General features: G+C 42.8%; 1 protein-coding gene across 1 annotated transcript in view; it reads left to right on the top strand.

Annotated features, from left to right (window-relative positions):
* The first annotated feature begins 10,704 nt into the window (after nucleotides 1-10,704).
* The window catches only part of GDA (guanine deaminase), a 147,843-nt gene continuing 135,264 nt past the window's right edge, over nucleotides 10,705-23,283 (top strand). Inside the window, exon 1 of the mRNA XM_082256066.1 lies at nucleotides 10,705-10,973. Within this exon, the coding sequence (XP_082112192.1) occupies nucleotides 10,758-10,973 (216 nt within the window). The 5' untranslated portion in view covers nucleotides 10,705-10,757. The remainder of the gene's footprint in view (nucleotides 10,974-23,283) is intronic.

Below are 23,283 nucleotides of genomic sequence, written 5' to 3'. Positions count from 1 at the left end.
AAAGAAGTTGAGTGCACGTGCTCAGCATCATATCCAGAGGTTGTCTTTGGGAAATAGACGTATGAGTGCTTCCAGCATTGCTGCAGAGGTTGAAGGGGTGGAGGGTCAGCCTGTCAGTGCTCAGACCATACGTCGCACACTGCATCAAATTGGTCTGCATGGCTGTCATCCCAGAAGGAAGCCTCTTCTAAAGATGATGGACAAGAAAGCACGCAAACAGTTTGCTGAAGACAAGCAGACTAAGGACATGGATTACTGGAACCATGTCCTGTGGTCTGATGAGACCAAGATAAACCTATTTAGTGTCAAGCATGTGTTGCGGCAACCAGGTGAGGAGTACAAAGATAAGTGTGTCTTGCCTACAGTCAACAATGGTGGTGGGAGTATTATGGTCTGGGGCTGCATGAGTGCTGCCGGCACTGGGGAGCTACAGTTCATTGAGGGAACCATGAATGCCAACATGTGCTGTGACATACTGAAGCAGAACATGATCCCCTCATTCAGAGACTGGGCCGCAGGGCAGTATTCCAACATTATAACCACCCCAAATACATGTCCAAGATAACCACTGCCTTGCTAAAGAAGCTGAGGGTAAAGGTGATGGACTGGCCAAGCATGTCTCCAGACCTAAACCCAATTAAGCATCTGTGGGGCATCCTCAGATGGAAGGTGGAGGAGGACAAGGTCTCTAACATCCACCAGCTCTGTTATATCGTCAGGGAGGAGTGGAAGAGGACTCCAGTGGCAACCTGTGAAGCTCTGGTGAACTCTATGTGCAAGAGGGTTAAGGCAGTGCTGAAAAATAATGGTGGCCACACAAAATATTGACACTTTGGGCCCAGTTTGGACATTGTCACTTAGGGCTGTACTCACTTTTGTTGCCAGCGGTTTCGACATTAATGGGTGTGTGTTGAGTTATTTTGAGGGGACAGCAAATTTACACTGTTATACAAGCTGTACACTCACTACTTTACATTGTAGCAAAGTGTAATTTTTTTAGTGTTGTCACATGAAAAGATATAATAATATTTTTACAAAAATGTGAGGGGTGTACTCACTTTTGTTAGATACTATATGTACTGCTGGTGGTCGGCAAGTGGTTAAATCAGAGTTCGCTGCATTTAGGCACATTTAGGGTTTCTAATCAGATCCCGGATGTACAGAATTTTAATTTCTTCAAACGCAGCTAAACTGACAGCACCTAAACACAGTTAAAATCATTATATGGATTTATATGTGTTTAGCAATGTCCTCCAAATTCATAAAAACGCAGGTTTGACAGTGCCAAATTAAGTGTCATCAATTTTGCATATTTCATTGTGGTTCATTACATGAGTCTCTTTTTTTTCCCGTGCTGACAATATCTGACTAAATATAGTCAGCAGCTTAACTGTATTTAGACATAACAACAAAAACAAAAATATATCCGACTGTACAGGCTAGGAAAGGAGAATTCATCAAATTCATAAAAATTACATGTTTTTTTCAAATATTACAATGTTAAAAAGACAAAAAGTTGTCTTTGGCAGTATATTGCATGAGATTGTATTAAGACATAACTTTTGTACAAGTTCAACCTCTTGTATAATGCAACTCTTTTAGTAAATACTACTGCTAGAATGTGCTATTGGAGGAATCACCCTATCAATTTTTTTTTTTTTCATTGCTATTTTTTAACTAGAGAAAGAAGGGATGATTTCATGTTTCTTAAACTGATATTCATGTTTCTTTCTGGGGACTGAAAACCATCTCCTAAGGTTTGAGGTATGTATTCCTCTGCTTCTATTTCTGCAGAACTGCCAGAATATTCCTCCTCCTCCCTCTCTTCTTGTGTGTTCTGTGGCGTGGCAAGAATGGTGTCTGCATAAAGCGGGCCTTGAGAGGAAAGGAAGTCCTCCTCTTTCTCCCGCTGATCTGCCTCAATCTGTCCATAATGCCACGCAGATTGTGTCACTGATGCATGGATTGTCACAAATCACCTTCCTTGTTGCCTCCTCAAATGGTGACAGTAGAGTGCATGCATCCTTTATCAGCAGCCAATGGTGTGGGAAAAAAAGCTGAGCTGCCCTGAGGCTATTCTTGTGGCATACTCACACAGGTGCTCATTGACAGCCGTCTGCTGCATGTGCAGTCGCTGCCCCACTGCCAAACTTGAATTCCATCTAGTAGGCATGTCACAAATCAGGCGGTTTACAGGCATGTGGAATTCCCGCTGAATTTCAGTCAACTGAACACTGGCTGTGTATGACCGCCTGAAATGGCTACAGACTCTTCTAGCCTGCCTTAGAAGATCTTGCAAACCTTGGTACCTGTTTAAGTAATGCTGCACCACCAATTTTAGGACATGTGCCAGGCATGGCACATGTGTCAACTGTCCCTGTTTAATGGGCGGGCAGAAGGTTAGTGCCATTATCGCACCTCACCATTCCTGGCTCAAGCTTCCATGGCATAGCCACCTCTGGGCCTTCCCCTGCAGAGCTAAAATAATCTCTGCTCTGGTATGGCTTCTGTCCCCTAGACAGACCAGCTGAAGCACTGCGTGGCATGTTCTAGCCTGACTGGTTGAACACTTGGGGTACTTGTGGTTCATAGGACAATCTAGCAGAAGAGGGCATGGAGGAGGAAGGGGTGGAGATAACAGACCTTGCATCATCGCCACCAGCTGTATGGAGACATGGCAGTAAAACAAGCTCCAGCATTGAGCCCTGTCCTGCATCCTTCCTAGTTGCAAGCAAAGTTACCCAGTGTGCTGTGAAGTAAATATATTGTATATATACCCTGACAATGCTTGCTGGACCACGTGTCAGCAGTAATGTTGACCTTGCGGCTGACTGCCTTGCCCAATGATACCAAAGCATTGCCTTCCACGTGATGGTGCACAGCTGGAATGGCCTTACTTGCAAAGAAAAAGTGACTGGGAACCTGCCATTGTGGTACAGTACATTTTGCAAATTCATGGAAGGGGACAGAATCCACCAGAGGGAAAGGAAGGAGTTGTAAACCAGAGATTTGGACAAGCTGGAATTTAGACGCTGGGCATGTGGGTGGCAAGGAATGTATTTTTTATTCATTTCAGCAGCTGGGGCAGAGAAATTTGCCTGCAATTCTCTACAGCTGATGGTGTGCTGCTGGCAGATGTGTTGCAAGGACCTGTGACACCCTTTGCTATACCTTCATCCCTGTCAGTGGAGGCTGCTTGGAGGTCATGAGAGTGGTGGGAGGTTAATGATTTGTCAAGCATGTGGTACCCAAATGGCTGGTGTTTTTGCCACACTTAATGTACTTGCAGCAGAGATTGCAAATTGAAACAGTGTGATCAGCTGAACATGTGCTAAAAAAGGCCCACATGGCTGAGATGTGGGAAGTGGGTCAGGAGATAACATCTCCACAATCTGATGGAATAGGATTGCTGCTTTCTACCCTCCCATGATGGCTGCCTCTGGAGAACACCCTGCCATGTTGGGGTTGTTTCTTCCATTCACTTTCCTCCTCTGCTCTATCTGACACCCATATCATGTCAGTGACCTCATCATCAGCATCCCCTCCATCCGCATCATCACTGGAGCCAACTTGGCAATACACTGAGGCTGGGAGAACATGACTGCCAATTTGTTGTTTATCTCTGTAGGCTCATGTTAGCCCCTTCTTCTACCTCAGAACCAACATCAGAATCAAGTAATGTCGGACTTTCGTTTCCGGCACCTCATGTAGCGGAGCAGGAAGCTGCGGCCCTGGTACCCTTTTCATATAAATCCGGTGATAGTGCCCGCGGCGGTGAGTCCTCCGTCCCCTGAACATAACCCACTTGGGGACAGATTCCTGATGGATAAATTTGTGGTCCACGGACCGTCCGGCACAGCTCCCGCTCCCCGCACGGATCAAGCGCAGGCCGCCCTCACAGCATCCAATACGGCGGATGGCGTGGCATCACCTCAAAGCCCCCTACCTCCTGTTACTGAGGCACAATCTGCGGGTCCCCACCCGGAACATTCCTTCACTATGCCCCCAGACCCCTATGCTGGGATAGCACAGGCGGTGGCTGCCTTGCTGTCCCCCACCATCACTGCACCCGTAGACAAAGCCATGGCTGCAGGCATAGCCCAGATAAGAAAAGACCTGGGGGAACATGCCATGCGTCTCACAGACCTTGAGACTAAGGTGGCGGACATAGAAGAAGAAACTCAGGCTTCCTTCCACACCACTCAGCAGCTGCAACAGACTCAGCAATACTTATTGGAGAAAATCAATGACTTAGAGAATCGATCAAGAAGGAACAACTTAAGGATAATAGGCCTTCCTGAGGCCTTTGGAGCAGACTCCCTCATGGATTTGTGCTCTCAGCGCATCCCTCATGCCCTAGGGATCGTGACACCCTGTATAGCAGAGAGAGCCCACCGCCTGGGACCACCTTCAAATAAACACCGCACACCACGGCCAGTCAAAGTGCGATATCTTGACTATGTGGATAGAGTTAACATCCTCAAATCCTACCGCAACTCAAAGGCACTCCAGCTTAATGGACACAAACTCCTAATTTTTGCTGACTATTATCAAGAGGTCTCCAAACGGAGCTAGGCGCTGCAACCTGTCTGCAATGCTCTCTTTCAACAGGTCATAAAATTCACCTTGGCTTACCCTGCCACGCTACGTTTCACTGCTCCATCTGGTGATTCCAAGTCCTTCACCCACCCGGATGATGCATGGCACTACCTTCAATCCAATCTTCGCCTGCCTATTGATACTTCTGGCCCACCTCCACCCCTCTCCCACCGTGTGCAGGCTCCCAGAGATCAAAGAAGCCCACGAAAGGAACCGGCAAAGAAACTTCGCCTGACAGACATGTCTGGGAAACACAAACCAGCATGACCCCTCTCTCACTCCATTTTCAAGCGAGGGAAGTATCATCCCCCACCACTCTCATTGTGCTTCTCTCTTTAACGATTAATGTTTTGCTTCCTTAAGAAGTCATCTTTTACTATGCATGTTTTTTCAGCTTTTACTTACATACCCGCTGCTTAGTGACCTTTTTGCTGTTTGGTTGCATAGCATCACCTGTCATTATTATTATTATTTTTTTATTATGCTAAATGTTTAATTACTTGTTTCAGGTAACCAGCTTCCTCCACCAACAACTACGGCGCTGCCGCAGGTTCATCAGCTGCTCCACATTCGGGGGGAAACCCTCATTCTCCGCCATTTCCGTAAACTCCACTCTTCACGCCTCACTCCTTCTCATCTCGTTCACGTGAGGGCGCGGACACACCGCACGGTCACAGCACTGGCAACTTCCAGTAACTCCATAGTGGTCGGTATCTACATGTGGAAAAAAGTGAAGTACTGGCTTCCCTGGGTATGTTTTTACCCTTTTTTTCTTTTTTGGTTGTTTCATGTTCTCTTTGGTACATTTGGTTTTGCCAATCTTCTCCTCACCCCTCCTCATACTTTCTCACCCCTCATACCGTTCCGATGCACACATATTTCGAATCCTCTGCCTCCCACCACGTTTGCTTCTATTCCTGATGCCCCAGAGCTGTTTATCTATGCATTTAAATCCACACCCCATTTGCATAATTCATTAAAATAGTCTCTTGGGATGTGAAAGGTCTACGCTCCCCCAACAATCTTATGGCGGTACTCTGCCACTTAAAGCATATGAAGGCTGATATAGCTCTTTTGCAGGAAACACACCTGCCGGAATCCGTTTTTTTTCGAATGCGCAAGTTATGGGTGGGACATGTCCACGGCTCACCGTCAATGGTAAAGCAGGTGTCCTCATTTTAACCCACAAAAACTTCCCATGTTCCCTAATCTCTTCAAACCCTGATGCGGAAGGACGCTTCCTAGCTTTGAAGCTGCAATCAGCACATACTGAATGGGGGTCTCCACTGCATATGCTCCCAATTCTCCCACGAAACAATATTTTCAAACCTTGGCAACACACCTAGCCCCCCACCTTCACCTCCCCATGCTGTTGGCAGGGGACTTTAATTCAGTGATGGATCCCCGTGAAGACAGATCACGTCCGCTGTCTTCACATGACCCCAACCCCACTTTAGGCCCGATGCACCTCCCTGGGTTCACAGAACATCTGCAATTAACTGATGTCTAGCGCGTCTCCCACCCAGAGGGCAGGGATTTCACGTTTTTTTTTTCAAATCCCCACAACTCCCTCTCGAGAATAGACTATGTCTTTCTCAATACCCCCCTATTATCTTTGGCTACAGACGCACAAATACATGATTTGGCTATTTCTGACCATGCCCCTATATCCGTCGATTTATCGGACCTCTCCCTTCGACCCCCCCCCTGTGATAGATTCCCTTCCTTCCTAGCCCACGATGAACATCTAGGCATTCTCATCCGAGACACTTGGGAAGAATTCGCAGACACAAACTCGACCCGTGCTGCCGATCCCAACCTGTTTTGGGAAACAGGGAAGACTGTCCTTCGGGGTTAGATTCTCTCCTACGCCATTGGCCGTAAGAGAGCCATCCGCAAGCATTTTACAGAAGCCAGTGCGGCTCTTCGAGCGGCCCAGATGGCCCTAGCTCATTCCAACTCTCCAACAAATAGAACTGCCTGGCGGGAGACAAAGTCCTCTTTTGATTCCTGGGCGGCGGCACAGGAGAGACTCCACTCATCCCTCCAGGATCTCAAATACCACAAGTTTGGCAACAAACCTGGTGAATTGTTGGCCAAACTTTGTAGAGGCCCCTTTAATTCAACCCCTATCTTGGCCCTAAAAAACCTGATGGCTCACTAGCCACATCCCCTGCAGACATAACGGACGTCCTGGCCAATTTTTATAGTGCACTTTATAGTGCACTTTATAGTGCGGAACACTCTGATGATGATGTTGCTTCCTCCTGGCTAGAGCGTGTACCCCTTCCTGCCGTAACTGAAGAACTCCTCTCAACTCTCAACGCTCCCATCACTTTAGATGAGATTACCCAAACTATTAAAAGACTGCGGAAAAAGAAATTAACTACCCAATAAGTGGCATCATCCAAAATTTGAGAGAGACAAATATATGAAAACATATGATTGGAAAAACCAACCACATCATTTCATAAAAGAAAAAAACTGGACTTTCTAGGGCACCTCGTAGAATGAATTAACACGACTCACAGTTATTAAAATATCATTTTTATTACAAAGAAAAAATTAAAAGAAATTAAAAGAATGAGGAGAAAACAGACAATCCTCATTCAAAATACATACATAAAGCAAAAGAAACAAAAAACAACCATTGCTAAAATAGTAACCCAAGACAGTTGGTATCCCAAATGGCTCAAAGAGACCAGTGGAAGGGCTGTGAAGGGAATACTAAACTTTGCACAATGTCATATCTGGGCAATAAATCATAACAGAATCATATCTGATCAATGGGTCTACGCGTTTCGCAGCGTGCTTCTTCAGGACTGATTTGTATCAGAAATTTCTGCTCAAAGAAGTGTAGCAAATGCCTCCCGGGCGGACATAGAGAGCACGAAAGAAAGGGACCTTGTGGAATACACTATAGGTTGTCTTCTTAAAGAAAGCTGGCAATCAACCAAGTAAGCCTTATATCAGTGTGTGTATGGCTGTGAGTCTCGTGCTGTCTTAAGAGGTGTAAATGGGGATGCCCTTATTCCACTTATTTATTTAATATACACCAGACATTTTCCCTGAAGCGTGGTACTTCCCCCCATCCCTTTAAGCCTTATATCAGATTCAATGGAAGAATTTTACTAGTTGAACAGAGGGTGAAAAAAACAGTAGTGAACAGTCACTGAGTATATCAAATCGCCATGTAACTCTATGTCGTCAAATGGCAGGAAAAGGAAAATTAGTAAGAATGGTCAATGCCAAATGACGTGCTTATGCAGCTGCATTTCCAATTTTGTGGGGAAAGCAGTTCTTGATATATGGAGAGAGGGAGTATATGGCAGATAGTGTGCTCATATATTAGGTATCATATGGATAGGACGCTGGACATTATCTCACAAAAGTATGCTCTTGTTTGTGAACAAGCGGATATTGTTGTCCCTGTCGTTATTTATCAGGTGTCCGATAAGACCCTGAACCTCAGAGTAATTAGATGCACCTGAACAGGTGAGGAGAAATTGGTAAATTTCTTCCCTTTGAGCCCTGTTAAAGGGCTTCTCTCCCTCCTCGTGTAAGAAGGTATCCCCGAGTGTCCCACCGGCTTATTACCCTAATTTTCTGGAAACTGGGACATGTGTGATTTCATGCACTTTATAGAATGAAAAGTGGTGTTTGGTGCACTTTAAATTAAGGACTACAAATTCTGGATGGATCCTCTGCACACTGAAATACCCCCTTTCTAGCAAACTATGCAATGAAAAACAGGATTTTTAGTTCACTCATATAGCAATACATGCTTAAGCTGACCAACTGCGTCAAAGTAATCAGTCTTATGGCCAATCCTACACTGCTTCGCCACTGCAAATGCTACTGTGGACACCATGACAGCCTGGGTCATATAGACCCAAGGTGGGGGGAGCTACTAGGTTCAGGTCTGGTCACTGACCTGCATTACAACAGAGAAAAGATGTTGTTACATGTGCTCAAATAACTTGTACATGCATATTACCTCTTGCCGACTGCCCCATGTACATATACTGCGGGGCAGCGACTCCTGTACGCCTAATCACGTACCTGTACGTCATTCTGCTTTTCTGGGTCTGGGGCACACGTGATTGGACACAGCGGGAGCCAATCAGAGGGTCCAGTGGACTCGATGTCTGCCCTCATCCGGCCATCGTTTGGGAGACAGGCAGAAGGGCGATCAGGTGCTAAAGGGATGTGACAACATATCATTACTAAAAATTCTCTGCACACTGCTATACACACTTTGCAGAAAACTATGCAATGAAAAAAATACATGCTTAAGCTGGCCAACTGTGTCAAAGTATTTCCTCTAATGGCCAGTCCTACACTGCCTTGCCACTGCAAATGCTACGGTGGACACCATGCCCAACTGGGGAATAAAGACACAAGGTGGGGGAAAGCTACAGTACTAGGTTCAGGTCTGGTCACTGACCTGTGTTACAACAGAGAAAAGATTTACCTGTGCTCAAATTCTAATAGCTTTTACATGTCTTTAAACTATCAGGTGCTAAAGGGGTGTGACCACATATTAACACTACAAATTCTGGATGAACCCTCTGCACACTACTATACACCCTTTCCAGAAAACTACACAATGAAAAGCAGGGATTTTTAGTTCACACATATACATACATGTATATGTACATATGCATGCAATACATGCTTAAATCGTTTGTTACCCCAAAAAAAAAAAGGATCCTGTTTCTCTAAAGCATGTTATACAGCACAATTAATAATTGGTCCATTTTAGACACCTGAAATACCTGGCTGATCCTGCCTGGTTCTGCCCTCCCCCCTGTAAACTGACCACATTTTATCATGGCTGCTGAGCCCTGACACCGTGGTCAGTTTACCTGCCTCTATCATCTGCAGCTCTTTTCAATTTTCATACAATCCTCTCTGTTTGATAATGATAGGAGCCCAGTGTGTGTGTGCTTTATAAAAAAAAAAACGCGTTCTATACCTTATTTTATAATGCCGCTCGGCCGCCTTTCTCCTCCCCTCCTCCTGGCTAAAGTCAGCAGGGGATTCTCAGCCCCTCCCGCTGTAGCTATCAGATCGAGAGAGAGGGGAGAGGCAGCCAGTCTTGCTATAAAATGAGCACACACACTGGGGCACCTATCATTATCAAACAGAGAAGATTGTATGAAGAGATCACAGTGGCTTAACATCCATTTAAGCTGACCAACTGCATCAAAGGAGTCCTACACTGCTATGCCACTGCAAATGCTACGGTGGACTCCATGCCAACCTGAGGCATAAAGACACAAGTTGAGGGAGAGCTACTAGGTCGGTGACCAGACCTAAACTGGTGTACACCTTTTTTCTAAATTCCAGCTCCCCTATGTACCAATATACCATTAATGTACTTCTTTTGCAAAAATGAAAACAGATTTCCATTTATTCTACACACACTTACCTCACTGTCCTTATGGCTGTTTAAAAACACTTCTCCATTAAAATATTTATTGAACAAAAAATCAGTACTGCAAATTTAGCTAGTTTGCTACTCAGATTTAAGCGAGAGTTTTGAAATCTAACCTTTATGCCCTGTACACACTATCAGATTATCTGAAGACTTTTGTCTGCAGACTTACCAAAACCATATAATATGAGGTCAAACCTAAACACTTTCAATTTGTATGCAATCCAGCAGGCCCTTGCACTACATAGAAAAGGTAAGTCTGCAGACAAAAGTCTTCAGATAATCTGATAGTGTGTACAGGGCATTAGTCCTAAATGAGATAGTAGTGTTTATTGCTTCCCTGTACGCCCACAAGACCTTTCTATATACCATATGTAAAGATAAAAAAATCTGTACAGTACACACCTGCTGTCTCATTGTAATGAAATGACATGACATAAGGCTTTATGGATTAGCTGACTGTACATGAATCAGGCAGCCAAGACATCTTTCCTGTATGCTCAAGAACTTAACACTGTGGAGAGAAAGCAGGCTGGCGGCTGAAGTGTATGCAGCAGACCTTTAATTGGCAGGTTTGTAGTGAACAGCATGCAACACATATTTAGAGGAAGATTCTAATAGCTTAGAAAATAGAGGAATTTAGAGTGCACTGTGCTTGGATTTGGAGTTGTCATTGGTGCAGAGCGGTGAGCTCAGCCTCCTCCTTGTAGGAGTGCTGATGCAGCAAGGCTATCAGGAGGCATTAGACTGCTGTGTTCTGCAAAGCCCGGACCCATCCCATACAGACACCTGCTGCTGCTGCTTCTTCTTCTGCTTCTGGGCTGCTATGGATACAGTGCAACATGTCTTTAAGGGTACTTTTATCCATTCAACCCACGCATGTGCCATGGAGGAATTAAATAACTACATACTGGGCACTAACAGCGTAGGGAAAGTAAGTCTTTCTGAATAATTCCAGATTATTTAATATTATTCTGCAAAAATATGTTATGACATGCCATGGTAAATTTAAAAGATGGGGATGAATATTTTATTTTCTTTTTGTAGTAATTACCTTATATGTGCTATACTTCTTTCTCTATCTTCGTGTACTTTAAATATTGAATTATATCATTTTAAGTCGGTATCCATGAAAGCATGCAATTAACTTTAATATACTCTATGGACAATTTGATAAGTTACTCAGGAACTGTACCCTTGATGATGATTTTAATATGGATGCAAAGGAATTATAAGACAAAATGCTATGGCTGTAAGAAAAGAGTATCGTATAAGGCTGGCCATACCTGTTACAATTTTCTGTTATATTTACCAAAAACCGTATAATATGAGGTCAAAACTAAACAACACTTTCAATTGTAACCAAATAGGCAGGTCTTTGTACTACATAGTTGAAGGTAAATCTAAAGAAAATTGTAAGGAAATTGTATAATGTATGGCCAGCCTAAAGCTTGCAAAAAGAGCAACGTCTTAAAAGCAAACTAAGAAGAAGAAAGGAAGGAACAGGGATGTTACAACATATTGTAATCAACACCAGTAATATGTGATATTGTGCAAAAATATTACACAGGTCAGATGGACAAATAGTGTATACAGAAGGGTAAAATTAATACAGGACCAACTTATATACAGTGGATATGAAAGGTATATGTAAAAGTCATGTAAATAGAAAGGGCCCTTTCAGTGTAAAAAAAAAACAGTTTTTGCAAATATATACCATAGTATACATGAGAAAAAGTAAAAACTTTTAAAAAAGCTCAACAGGTGGTCTATCACCTGTTATGTGAATGTAGTATATATTATGTAGGAAAGACAAAACATGCTAAAAGATATGTGGGATCTTGGAAATTCATCTCTGCTGTGGCACAACATGTATTGTCCAGACCTGGGGTTCCTTGAGCTATGGCTGATTGACCCCACATCTATTTGTGTGGCACAACATGTATTGCCCAGACCTGGGGTTCCTTGAGCTATGGCTGATTGACCCCACATCTATTGGTGTGGCACAACATGTATTGCCCAGACCTGGGGTTCCTTGAGCTATGGCTGATTGACCCCACATCTATTTGTGTGGCACAACATGTATTGCCCAGACCTGGGGTTCCTTGAGCTATGGCTGATTGACCCCACATCTATTGGTGTGGCACAACATGTATTGCCCAGACCTGGGGTTCCTTGAGCTATGGCTGATTGACCCCACATCTATTGGTGTGACACAACATGTATTGTCCAGACCTGGGTTCCTTAAACTATGGCTGATTGACCCCACATCTATTCGTGTGGCACAACATGTATTGCCCAGACCTGGGGTTCCTTGAGCTATGGCTGATTGACCCTGTTGTGGAATTTTTCTCAGGTACAAAATACCTGTTACCTGTTAGTCAGTGATACCAAATCAGACAATATATAGCTATATATATAATGAGATCAGACAAGACTCAAGATGGCTGAATCATAGTGACCTGGTTTATTACAGCATTTCTGGAGTTTAAATATACTCAAAAATGGGTTTGTCATTACAATCTGACGTACAAGAAATGGGTTGTTATTAACATCTTTTGTCCAATCAAAGTTAACAACTAATTATAGTAAGCATTATGTCAATCTAGATCGTGATTCTCTGTCATATGGGAAATTTCTTGGTGACGTTCAATAAAAGTTCCAAAGGGGCTTTTTAGAAGATATTATTGGCTTTGTGGTCAGCTGTCCAGACAGAGTTGATATTCTGAGAGATAGGGAATTTCCACTGTTTCTATCATCTGATATATTCTTAGCCTTTGCAAGCTCAGTGACACATGTAAAGAAATCAAAGTAAAATGAGATTAACTCAAAAGACATTTTGTTTAAGATAACCATTCTAAATGCCAGTCAAGGCATCCTGTAAAGGCCAATAAGGTATCCAGAAAATGCGAGATAGGTATGCCACGACAACCCCACATCTATTGGTGTGGCACAACATGTATTGTCCAGACCTGGGGTTCCTTGAGCTATGACTGATTGACCCCACAACTATTTGTGTGGCACAACATGTATTGTCCAGACCTGGGGTTCCTTGAGCTATGGCTGATTGACCCCACAACTATTTGTGTGGCACAACATGTATTGTCCAGACCTGGGGTTCCTTGAGCTATGACTGATTTACCCCCCATCTATTGGTGCCTGCGTAGTTCCATGTCCAGTGCCACTAAGAGCCAACGACATTGTACCAATAATATTTTTAGCCAACACTAAGGGCAGCATTGTGACCACCAATGTAAGGGTGCATTCTTCTCACTGACCACCAGTGTAAGGGACATACTTACCTTCCCCCCCCCCCCCCCCCCGATAAATTGATTTTAGCAGGGGTTCCCTAAGACCTAAAAATTATTTTTAAGGGTTTATCTGGGGTAAAAAGGCTGAGAAAGCATGGTCTGGACATAAGGGAAGTACTGAAAAGCTCCTTTGTCTTTGACAGGATTCACAAAATGAAACAAGGAGACTGGGACAAGCTTTTAATGAAAGAGAATGTAGGTGGATTTACCAAATGGGAACATTTAAGGCTATATGTACACGGGACGTTTTAAAAAGCCCTTTAATCGCTGGAATTTTACAGCTATGTAAAGGACATTTAAAACGTCCATTGTGTCTCGTTTGCAGCCGCGTTTAGCGGGCGTTTGCGCTCAGATCCGTTTTTAGAGGTCAAAAAATCATTCCCCTTTAAAATGGAAAAACGCACGCGCTAAACGTGGTTGATCGCGTTCGGCCGCGTTTTGCGTTTGAAACTCCAGTAAACACACGTTCTGAACATCCTGAACGCAAATAATTGCTTTCCAAAAAACGACACTGAATTCAACTGCCTGTAAATGACTGTAAATGACCCTGTGTACATGGACAGATAAGATAACATAGAGGAGGGTTCAGGGGATTCTGAAAAAAAAGCCCAACTGCTCCAAAACATCCGTTTACAAGTAGCAGTGTACATGAGGCATAAGGGAACTGAGAATCACTGGGACATTTCATTTTAGTTGTTTTTTTTTGTGTAAATAATATATTATGAAAACTCTATATTTTTGTCTTTTCCTGTACCCACCCTTTTCTCATCATTTATTTATTTTTTGATATATTATATATCATTGCACAATGATTTATGTATATAAGTGGAATTATATTACCCTTATATTACCCCCTTGAAGACTAATGCCTCGTACACACGTGCAGATTGTCGGCCGAAAAGATTTTCTGCTTGTTAGTATGATGCTTCCGACAGCCGACAGCGCACTTTCGGCCGAAAAGAATCTGTCGTGCAAGCATTAAAATTTTTGTATGCCGACACCAGAGCGGCCGATTGTTCGCCAGTCAATACAGAATTCGGCCGACAGACAGCAGATTTGCAAGACTGGGCATGCTCAGAAAAGAAAAAACACAGGGAAAGTTAACCATCACATGACATCACTTCTGCAGTCGGCTGTAGTCGGCGGACAAAATTCTTGTGCAGTCTTTTGCACTTTTCAACAGACACGACAGCCCGGGGACAAAAGACGGCCGATCGTTCGGCCGACGATCTGCACGTGTGTACGGGGCTTAAGCCTTTTTTTGACACTTGTTGCTTACAAGTTAAAATCAGTATTTTTTGCAAGAAAATTACTTAGTACCCTTAACATTATGTATATTTTTTTTAGCAGAAACCCTAGAGAATAAAATGTTGGTCGTTGCAATATTTTATGTCACACTGTATTTGCGCAGAGGTCTTTCAAAACGCAATTTTTTCAGAAAAATACACATTCATTAATTAAAAAAAAATAGGTAAGTTAGCTTAAATTGTTTTATATAATCTAAAAGATGATGTTACACCGAGTATATAGATACCTAACATGTCATGCTTTAAAATTGCGCACACTCGTGGAATGGCGCCGAACTACGATATTTGAAAATCTCCATAGGCAGAGTTTAAAAAGTTTTGAACGGTTACCAGTTTAGAGATCCTGTGTCCTGCTTTTACAAGGGGAAGAGATGGATTGGAGTTCCTGCTCCTTTCCACCCTGTCAGAACGGAATTCTTCCTTGTTTGCATAGTCTCTGCCTGATGATCAGCGAGTGGCGGTGAACATCGAGTGCCCGGCACCTGCAGATCAGCTTCTTCTGTGAATATTGGCACACCCCCTAAGGGCGGAAGTGCAGGAACATGTATATGTACGTGATCCGATGCACAGCTGCTGCCCTGTAGCAGCAAAACTGCTATAGGATGGTCAGTACATTTTTAATAGCAAAGGGATAACCCCCTGCCTGAATGAATTACATAGAAACAAAGAAGAATAATGGCAGAAAAAGACAAAGTGATCCATCAATTCTACCTCTTTTTTTATTTACATTTTTTTTCTGCGTTTGTCCCAACATGTTTAACCACTTAACGACCGCCCGCCACAGTTATACTGCGGCAGGCAACTGCTCCTGCGCGAACTGCCGTAAGTATACGTCAGTCACGCACAGGCAGCTAAGGGGCGAGCTGATGCACGGGGCAGGTGGCTCCAATTGCCGCCTGACACCCGCAATCTCTCCCCGCTGAGAGAGAAGGACCGTCAGCTGTTGTAAACACAGCTGACCGTTCTTCTCCCTGGAATGATCACAGAGCTCATGTGATCCTTCTATATAGGAACACAGGTCTCTGTGGTCATTTCACAAGCCACGCCCCCCACAGTTATAAACAAGCCCCTAGGTACACATTTAACCCCTTGATCACCCACAGTGTTAACCCCTTCCATGCCAGTGTCCTTATTACAGTAACAGTGCATATTTTTAGCACTGATTACTGTAGTAATGTCACTGGTCCCCCCAAAAGTGTCAAAAATGTAAGTCAGGGGTCCGATCTTTCCACCACAATGTCACAGTCCCGCTAAAAATTGCCGCCATTACTAGAAAAAAAAAAAAACAATAAAAATGACATAAATCTTTCCTGTAGTTACTAAACGCAATAACTTTTACACAAACTAATCAAAATACGCTTACTGTGATCTTTTTTTTACCAAAAATATGTAGCAGAAATCAAATTGGCCTAAAATGTAAAAAAATTTTGATTTTTAAATTTTTTTTTTTGGTGATGTTATATAGCAGAATGTGAAAAATATAGTTTTTTTTTTTCCCCCCAGAATTGTCGCTCTTTTTTTGTTTATAGCGCAAAAAATAAAAATCGCACAGGTGATCAAATACCACCAAAAGAAAGCTCTATTTGTGGGAAAAAAAGACATCAATTTTATTTAGGTACAGCGTCGCACGACCGCGCAATTGTATGTTAAAATAACGCAGTGCTGAATCGCAAAATATGGCCTGGTCATATAGGGGGTAAATCCGTCCGGTCCAGAAGTGGTTACATTCAATCAATCCATTACTCTTTCAGTAAAATATTACTTCCTAAAGCCTCGTACACACGCGTCGTAAATTGGCAGGGAATTTTCGTCCAACGTCCGATCGGCCGATTTTCGGCTTGTTAGTATGATGCTTCCGACAACCGACTCCGACTTTTCGGCCGAAAAAATTCTGGTGTGCAGGCTATAAAATTTTTGTCCGCCGTCAAAACACGGCCGATTTTCGTGCAGTCAGTACAGATTTCGACAGGGAAAAATCTTATGAGCAAGTCTGGGCATGCTCAGAGATGAAAGAACACAAAGAAAGCAAACCAACACATGACATCACTTCTGAAGCAGATTTTTGTTGGGCGAGAAAATTAGTTGGCAGTCTAGGCACATTCCAACCAACAAAACACCACTCTGGACAAAAGACGGACGATCGGTCGGCCGATAATCGTTGCGTGTGTACAAGGCTTTAGACTGGTTAAGCTGTTTCTCCTGCTAGTTTGAGGTCCTGTCCCCGTGTTCTTGATCTTAGCTTTATAATAAAAATACTGTCCTCCTGAACCTTAGTCTCATCGTTGATGTATTTAAACGTTTCAGTCTACTCTTTCTTTTCTCAAGGCTATATATCAAGTTACCAGTTTAGTTTTGTAAGTGAGGTCTCCACTCTCCACTCTAGTGGACACATTATTCTACATGAGTTTTAAGGATCTAGAACAAAGGTGTCCAACCCGTGGGCTGCATTCTCTTTTTAAATGAACATTCTAAACTCATTTATAAATCAGCTCAAAAAAATGATTGATGCCCAATCCTGCCAATTGTATTCAGATTGAGTGGTGATCCTCTTCAACACATTCAGACCTCTGCCAGAAACCCCAGTCATAGACGGATTCTGTCTTTTCTGAAGATAACCTAGTGCTAGAGGTGTCTGATGTGATTACTGCTGCTACCACAGCATGACCACACATAAACATGAACTCCCGGAAGATCCAATTATGTATGTTTATGTAGCTAACTAATAAAAAAAAAAAATGAAGTGGGTGCTTGGAACAAACATGCATATCCAATCACCCTTTAATGTTTCTGGCTAGTTTAACATCCTGTAGTGGTCTCCCTATCAATTGCACATGTTATTATCATGGGATGTTAAGAACAAAGAGGGATTATTGATTACCTGCAGCTGTGACGCAGCAATTTTATGCTCACATCCACAGATTGCCAGAATTACAATTAGGTAATATCTAATGCTGCACTACACACTAGGTTTATAGGAAATGATGCAGCAGATTTTTAGAATGTAATGTATGGACAATGTGGGTTTGATTTTCTAAAACTGGAGAGTGCAAAATCTGGTGCAGCTGTGCATGGTAGCCAATCAGCTTCTAACTTCAGCTTGTTCAATTAACCCCTTGGCACCGGATGCACACAAATATGCAGCCTCTCGGCGGTGGGCCTTGGCGCCGAGTGGCTGCATATTTGTGTGAATTAGTGTAAAGGCAGCTGTGCTTATAGCGCGCTCCCGACACAGTTACCGGAAGCTATCGGAGAGCTTTCCGATCATGTGACCACCATGAGCCAATCATGGCAGTCACATGATTATAAACCCTGCCCCGCATCCCGGCATTCTAAACCCCTTAAAGGAGGCGCCGGTGCCAAGAGGTTAAAGCGGATCCTCACTGCATCTGAACACTACAAACCAAAAACAGTATTTAATTCATTTTTAATATTTAACCACTTTACCACCGGAGGATTTTGCTGTCTTACGTCCAGGCCACTTTTTGCGATTCGGCGCTGTGCGACTTTAACTGACAATTGCGCGGTCGTGCGACGCCGTACCCAAACAAAATTTACGTCCTTTTTTTCCCACAAACAGAGCTTTCTTTTGGTGGTATTTGATCACCTGTGCGATTTTTGATCATGCGCTATAAACAAAAAAAGAGCGTTTATTTTGAAAAAATAACAATATTTTTTAAAATTTTTATATGAAATTCCCCCCCAAAAACATGTAAAAATCGAATTTTTTTAAAATTTTTGGCATATTTGTTTTCTGCTACCTATGTTTGGTAAAAAAAAATCACGATAAGCGTATTTTGATTGGTTTGCGCAAAAGTTATTGCGTTTACTAACTAAGGGAAAGATTTCTGTCATATTTGGTGTTTTTTTTAACGCGTAATGGCGGCGATCTGCGATTTTTTTGCGGGACTGCGACATTGTGGCGGACAGATCGGACCCTTGAATGACATTTTTGACACTTTTGGGGGTACCAGTGACATTACTGCAGTAATCAGTGCTATATATATGCACTGTTACTGTAAAAATGACACTGGCAGGGAAGGGGTTAATTTTATTGGAGAGGGAGGGGTTAATGTATGCCTGGTGCTTACTAACGTGTGGGGGGGGAGGTGACTATGTGACACAAGGACAGATCGGATGTTCAGCTATGCTGAACCCTGCAATCTGACCCTGCCTGTCACTTAGGAGATCCGCCCGCTCTGTTTACACAAGCGGGCGGATCTCCTCACTCGATTCCCCAACGATCGGGGAAGAGCAGCGGCAATCGCCGCCGCTCCTCCCCTGGCCCGACTCCCGCTGTGACTGAAAACAGCGGGAGCCGCCTCCGGCGGCGCGTGAGCGCCGCCTACAGGGGGAGGAGTCCAGCGACGTAGGTCTACGTCGCTGGATGATAACGAGCCACATTGCTGCAGTAGCAGCAATGTGAGCAGTGGGTAAATGGTTAAAGCAAACTCCCCCATCCATCCGGGAGTCACCAGCAGCAAGATGTTAAAGCGGAACCTCACTGCATTTGAGCACCACAAACCATAAACAGTATTTAATTCATTTTTAATATTAGAAGCAAGCTCCCCCATCTATCCGAGAGGCACCAGCGCCAAGATGTTACAGCATGTCCTCATTGCATCTGAGCACCACAAACCAAAAACACTATTTAATTTATTTTTAATATTTGAAGCAAATTCCCACATCCATCCAGAGGCACCGGCGCTAAGAGGTTAAAGCGGATCCTCCCTGCATCTGAGCACCACAAACCAAAAACACAATTTAATAAATTTTTAAAGCAAACTTTTCCATCCATCTGGGAAGCGCCGGCACCAAGAGGTTAATCACTTAAGGACTGCCCCATGTACATTTACTGTGGCAGGGCGTCCCTTAAGTGCAAAATCACGTACCTGTACATGATTTTGTAGATGGGCTCTAGAATAGATATTGAATGAGTAAGAAAAACCCCAAAGTAGTTGGGATTAGTATAGCGCTTGCTGTTGGTAGCCAGGGGTAGATAATTGCTTGTTAATAGCCTGGATAAAATGTATGAGGCAAATATAAATTAATTATAAAAAGTGATAAATGTAGATTGAATACGTAAATAAAGTGATGACTTTTTGAACTCAATAAATAACATAGACTGGATGGTGATAAATCACAAAAAATTAAAGTGTAAAATCAATAAATGGTCATAAAATATCAGGTTATAAAAAGTCAATCAAATCACAACTCTGAGTTGCAAAGCATGCTGGGAATCCAGGAAGTTGTGGAAAGAGATGGCCAGCAGACAGGCAGCACTGAAAGAAGATTTTAAAGGATCTGAATAATTGGCACTATTCGGAGCATTTATTTTTTACCCCAACCGGACCCTGAGGATCCAGCCTATCCAGGAAGGGGACCCTGGACCATAGGGGACTACAAAGCCCAGCAGTCGCCATCTCTCTGGCCTAGGAGGCCACAAGGCTCTAAAGGTCTTTCTGCCATATGGTAACTAATGCCCCGTACACACGTGCAGATTATCTGAAGACTTTTGTCTGCAGATTTACCAAAACCATATAATATGAGGTCAAACCTAAACACTTTCAAATTGTATGCAATCCGGCAGGCCCTTGCACTACATAGAAAAGGTAAATCTGAAGACAAAAGTCTTCAGATAATCTGCACGTGTGTACGGGGCATAAGACCCACAAACTCTGGTGAGTGCACACCCCCACTATTCTTTAAAGCCACACCACAAGTACCAGCAGTTGGACTACTGGAGGACCCAGCACAAGCACTTGCACTTTCTCCCCCTTTGGCACCAAAGTTGTATTTTATGCACTTAAGTCACATATGAACTTTATTTGGACTTATTTGGCACTTATTTTCACTTTAAGGCACTTATGTGATTTGATTGACTTTTTATAACCTGATATTTTATGACCATTTATTGATTTTACACTTTAATTTTTTGTGATTTATCACCATCCAGTCTATGTTATTTATTGAGTTCAAAAAGTCATCACTTTATTTACGTATTCAATCTACATTTATCACTTTTAATAATTAATTTATATTTGCCTCATACATTTTATCCAGGCTATTAACAAGCAATTGTCTACCCCTGGCTACCAACAGCAAGCGCTATACTAATCCCAACTACTTTGGGGTTTTTCTTATTCAGAAAGTAAAAAATATTGTTTTTTTTTTCCTCAAAATTGTCTTTTTTTTTTTTTATTGATAGCGAAAAAAATAAAAGCCGCAGAGGTGATCAAATACCACAAAAAGAAAGCTCTATTTGTGGGGAATAAAGGACATCAATTTGATTTGGGTACAGCGTCGCAAGACGGTGCAATTGTCAGTTAAAACAATCCAGTGCTGTATCGCAAAAAATGGCCTGAACCTTAAGGGGGTAAAACCTTCCGGAGCTGAAGTGGTTAAAGGGGATCCTCACTGCATCTGAGCACCACAAACCAAAAACACTATTTAATTCATTTTAAAAATTCAAAGCTAACTTCCCCATCTATCCATGTTTCTATGCTTTATTTTGCTGAGAAATCACTTCAAAAAGTGACCCCTAGCTTTTCTGGCCATTGCCATCTTGTATAAGGGCAAATGATTCATGTAGCATTTACTTCCTTGAATCCATCTGCCCTTATCTTAAGCATGCATGCAGTAGAGTGTGCTGGGATATATGAAATAATTTGCCTAGGCAAGAAACATAGAAGTAACTGAAGAAACGTAGAAAAAAAGTTTAAAACAAGTAAATATGACATACTTTCCTATCTATTTATTAATGATTAATTTATTAATGCTAGCAGCATTGGGATTAAAAATCAATGTTGATTGGGAATATTAATTTCCACTTTATGCTTTGACAAAAAAACCTGGAAGCTGATTGATTTTTATGCACCAGATTTTGCACTCTCCAGTTTTAGTAAATCAACCCAAGTTTGTCTTAAAAGAAAAATGAAAATATATACATATAACTGGGTCCAGAAAGTGTTCAACAAGTTTGCCTGTGGACAAAAAATATCATCTAGTAAAACAAAAAAGCAAATGTATATTCCAGGCAGAGAGACAAATAAAAGCTAGAACAGGATTACTTTACTGTGTTTAATCTGACAGTTTCCCTTTAAATTACTTTCAAAAGTATTTTCCAATTCAGAAAAAAAAAATAGGCAATAATTAAAGTCTACATAATGAACAATTACTACAAGACACATTATCATTTTGTATTTGATTAATAGAAATATGTAAATCTACACTTTTAGCTCTGATAGCAGTATATAATCTCTAGTATGCTGACCTAAATTCCATTTGTGATTTGGCAAGAGCATTGCATAGCTTTTACCAGTGCCAGAGTACCCACAGGGCCACCTAGGGTGTGTGTGTGTGTAGGGGGTGATTCCCCAAGTCTAAATTAGTTCATACACTGTTCCCCTTGCTTTAGAGTCACTGCACTGTATCCAGCACTGATTTGATCTTTGCCCCCACACAGTACACTTATCTCTGCTTTTCAGTAGCAGCACACACACTGCAGGAACTGATTTCTAAATCCTACATTGGAAGCCTTCCAGAACTCAGCATGTGCACAGTCACACCTGTGTTGCCAGTAATATGAATATGCCAGTGGCATAACTACAACCTTCAGGGCCCTGGTGCAAAAAACATGAAGGGCCCCCCTGACCTCTGGTTCCAGGGCCTTCCCTCAGAACCCAGGCCCTTTCCACTGATTCCGGGGCAGTGGCCCCCTTCATGCTATCTTGGATAGCGTTGCCACCTTTTCTTCATGCCAAACATGAACACTGAAACATTAGTGGCACACAGCTAATTTTTTGGTTGGATACACTATACATATATTTTGTCGTTAAACAACATTTCTAATCATATGGATTTAATGACAAGAGTCCTCCCTTACATCAGAGTCTACAGAGTTCCTGTTTACATCTGAATCTACAGAGTTGAGTTCCCCTTTACATCTGAATTTGCAGAGTTCCCCTTTACATCTGAACTCGCAGAGTTTGCCCTTTACATCTGAATCTTCAGAGTTCCCCTTTACATCTGAACTCGCAGAGTTTTCCCTTTACATCTGAATCCACAGAGCTCCCCTTTACATCTGAACTCGCAGAATTCCCTTACACCGTAAGGGGGGACTCTGCAGACTCTGATGTAAGAGAGAACTCTGGAGACTCTGATTTAAGGAGGAACACTGAGAACTCTGATGTAAGGGGGGACACTGAGAACTCTGAAGGGGGAACACTGCAGACTCTAGTGTAAAGGGGAACGCTGATATTAGGGGGTCTCTAGTAACCAGAGCCCCCACATACTTCATAGTTCCTAGGATTCCCATTTAATCAGGGTTCCCAGAGTACCCTACATGAGAGTCCAGAGAGCCCCCCATATATCAGAGTCTGCATAGCCCTCCTTATATCACAGTCCGCAGAGCCCCCCCTTACATCAGAGTCTGCAGATGGAAAAGTCTCTGATGGAAGGGGGTGCTCTAGGAAACCCGATTTAATGGGGTGCTCTGATGCAAGGGGGGGATGCTGTGGACTCTGGTATAAAGGGGAACTCTGATGGGGGGTCTCTGCTCACCAAAGCCCCCTCCAACAGAGTCTGAGGAGCACCCCTTAAATCTGAGGTCCCTTTACATTATTGAACA

The sequence above is a fragment of the Pelophylax lessonae genome (genome assembly GCF_965119305.1).
Source record: "Pelophylax lessonae genome assembly, chromosome: 1".
Taxonomy (NCBI): Eukaryota; Metazoa; Chordata; class Amphibia; order Anura; family Ranidae; genus Pelophylax; species Pelophylax lessonae.
This window is presented reverse-complemented; position numbering and strand designations above follow the sequence as displayed.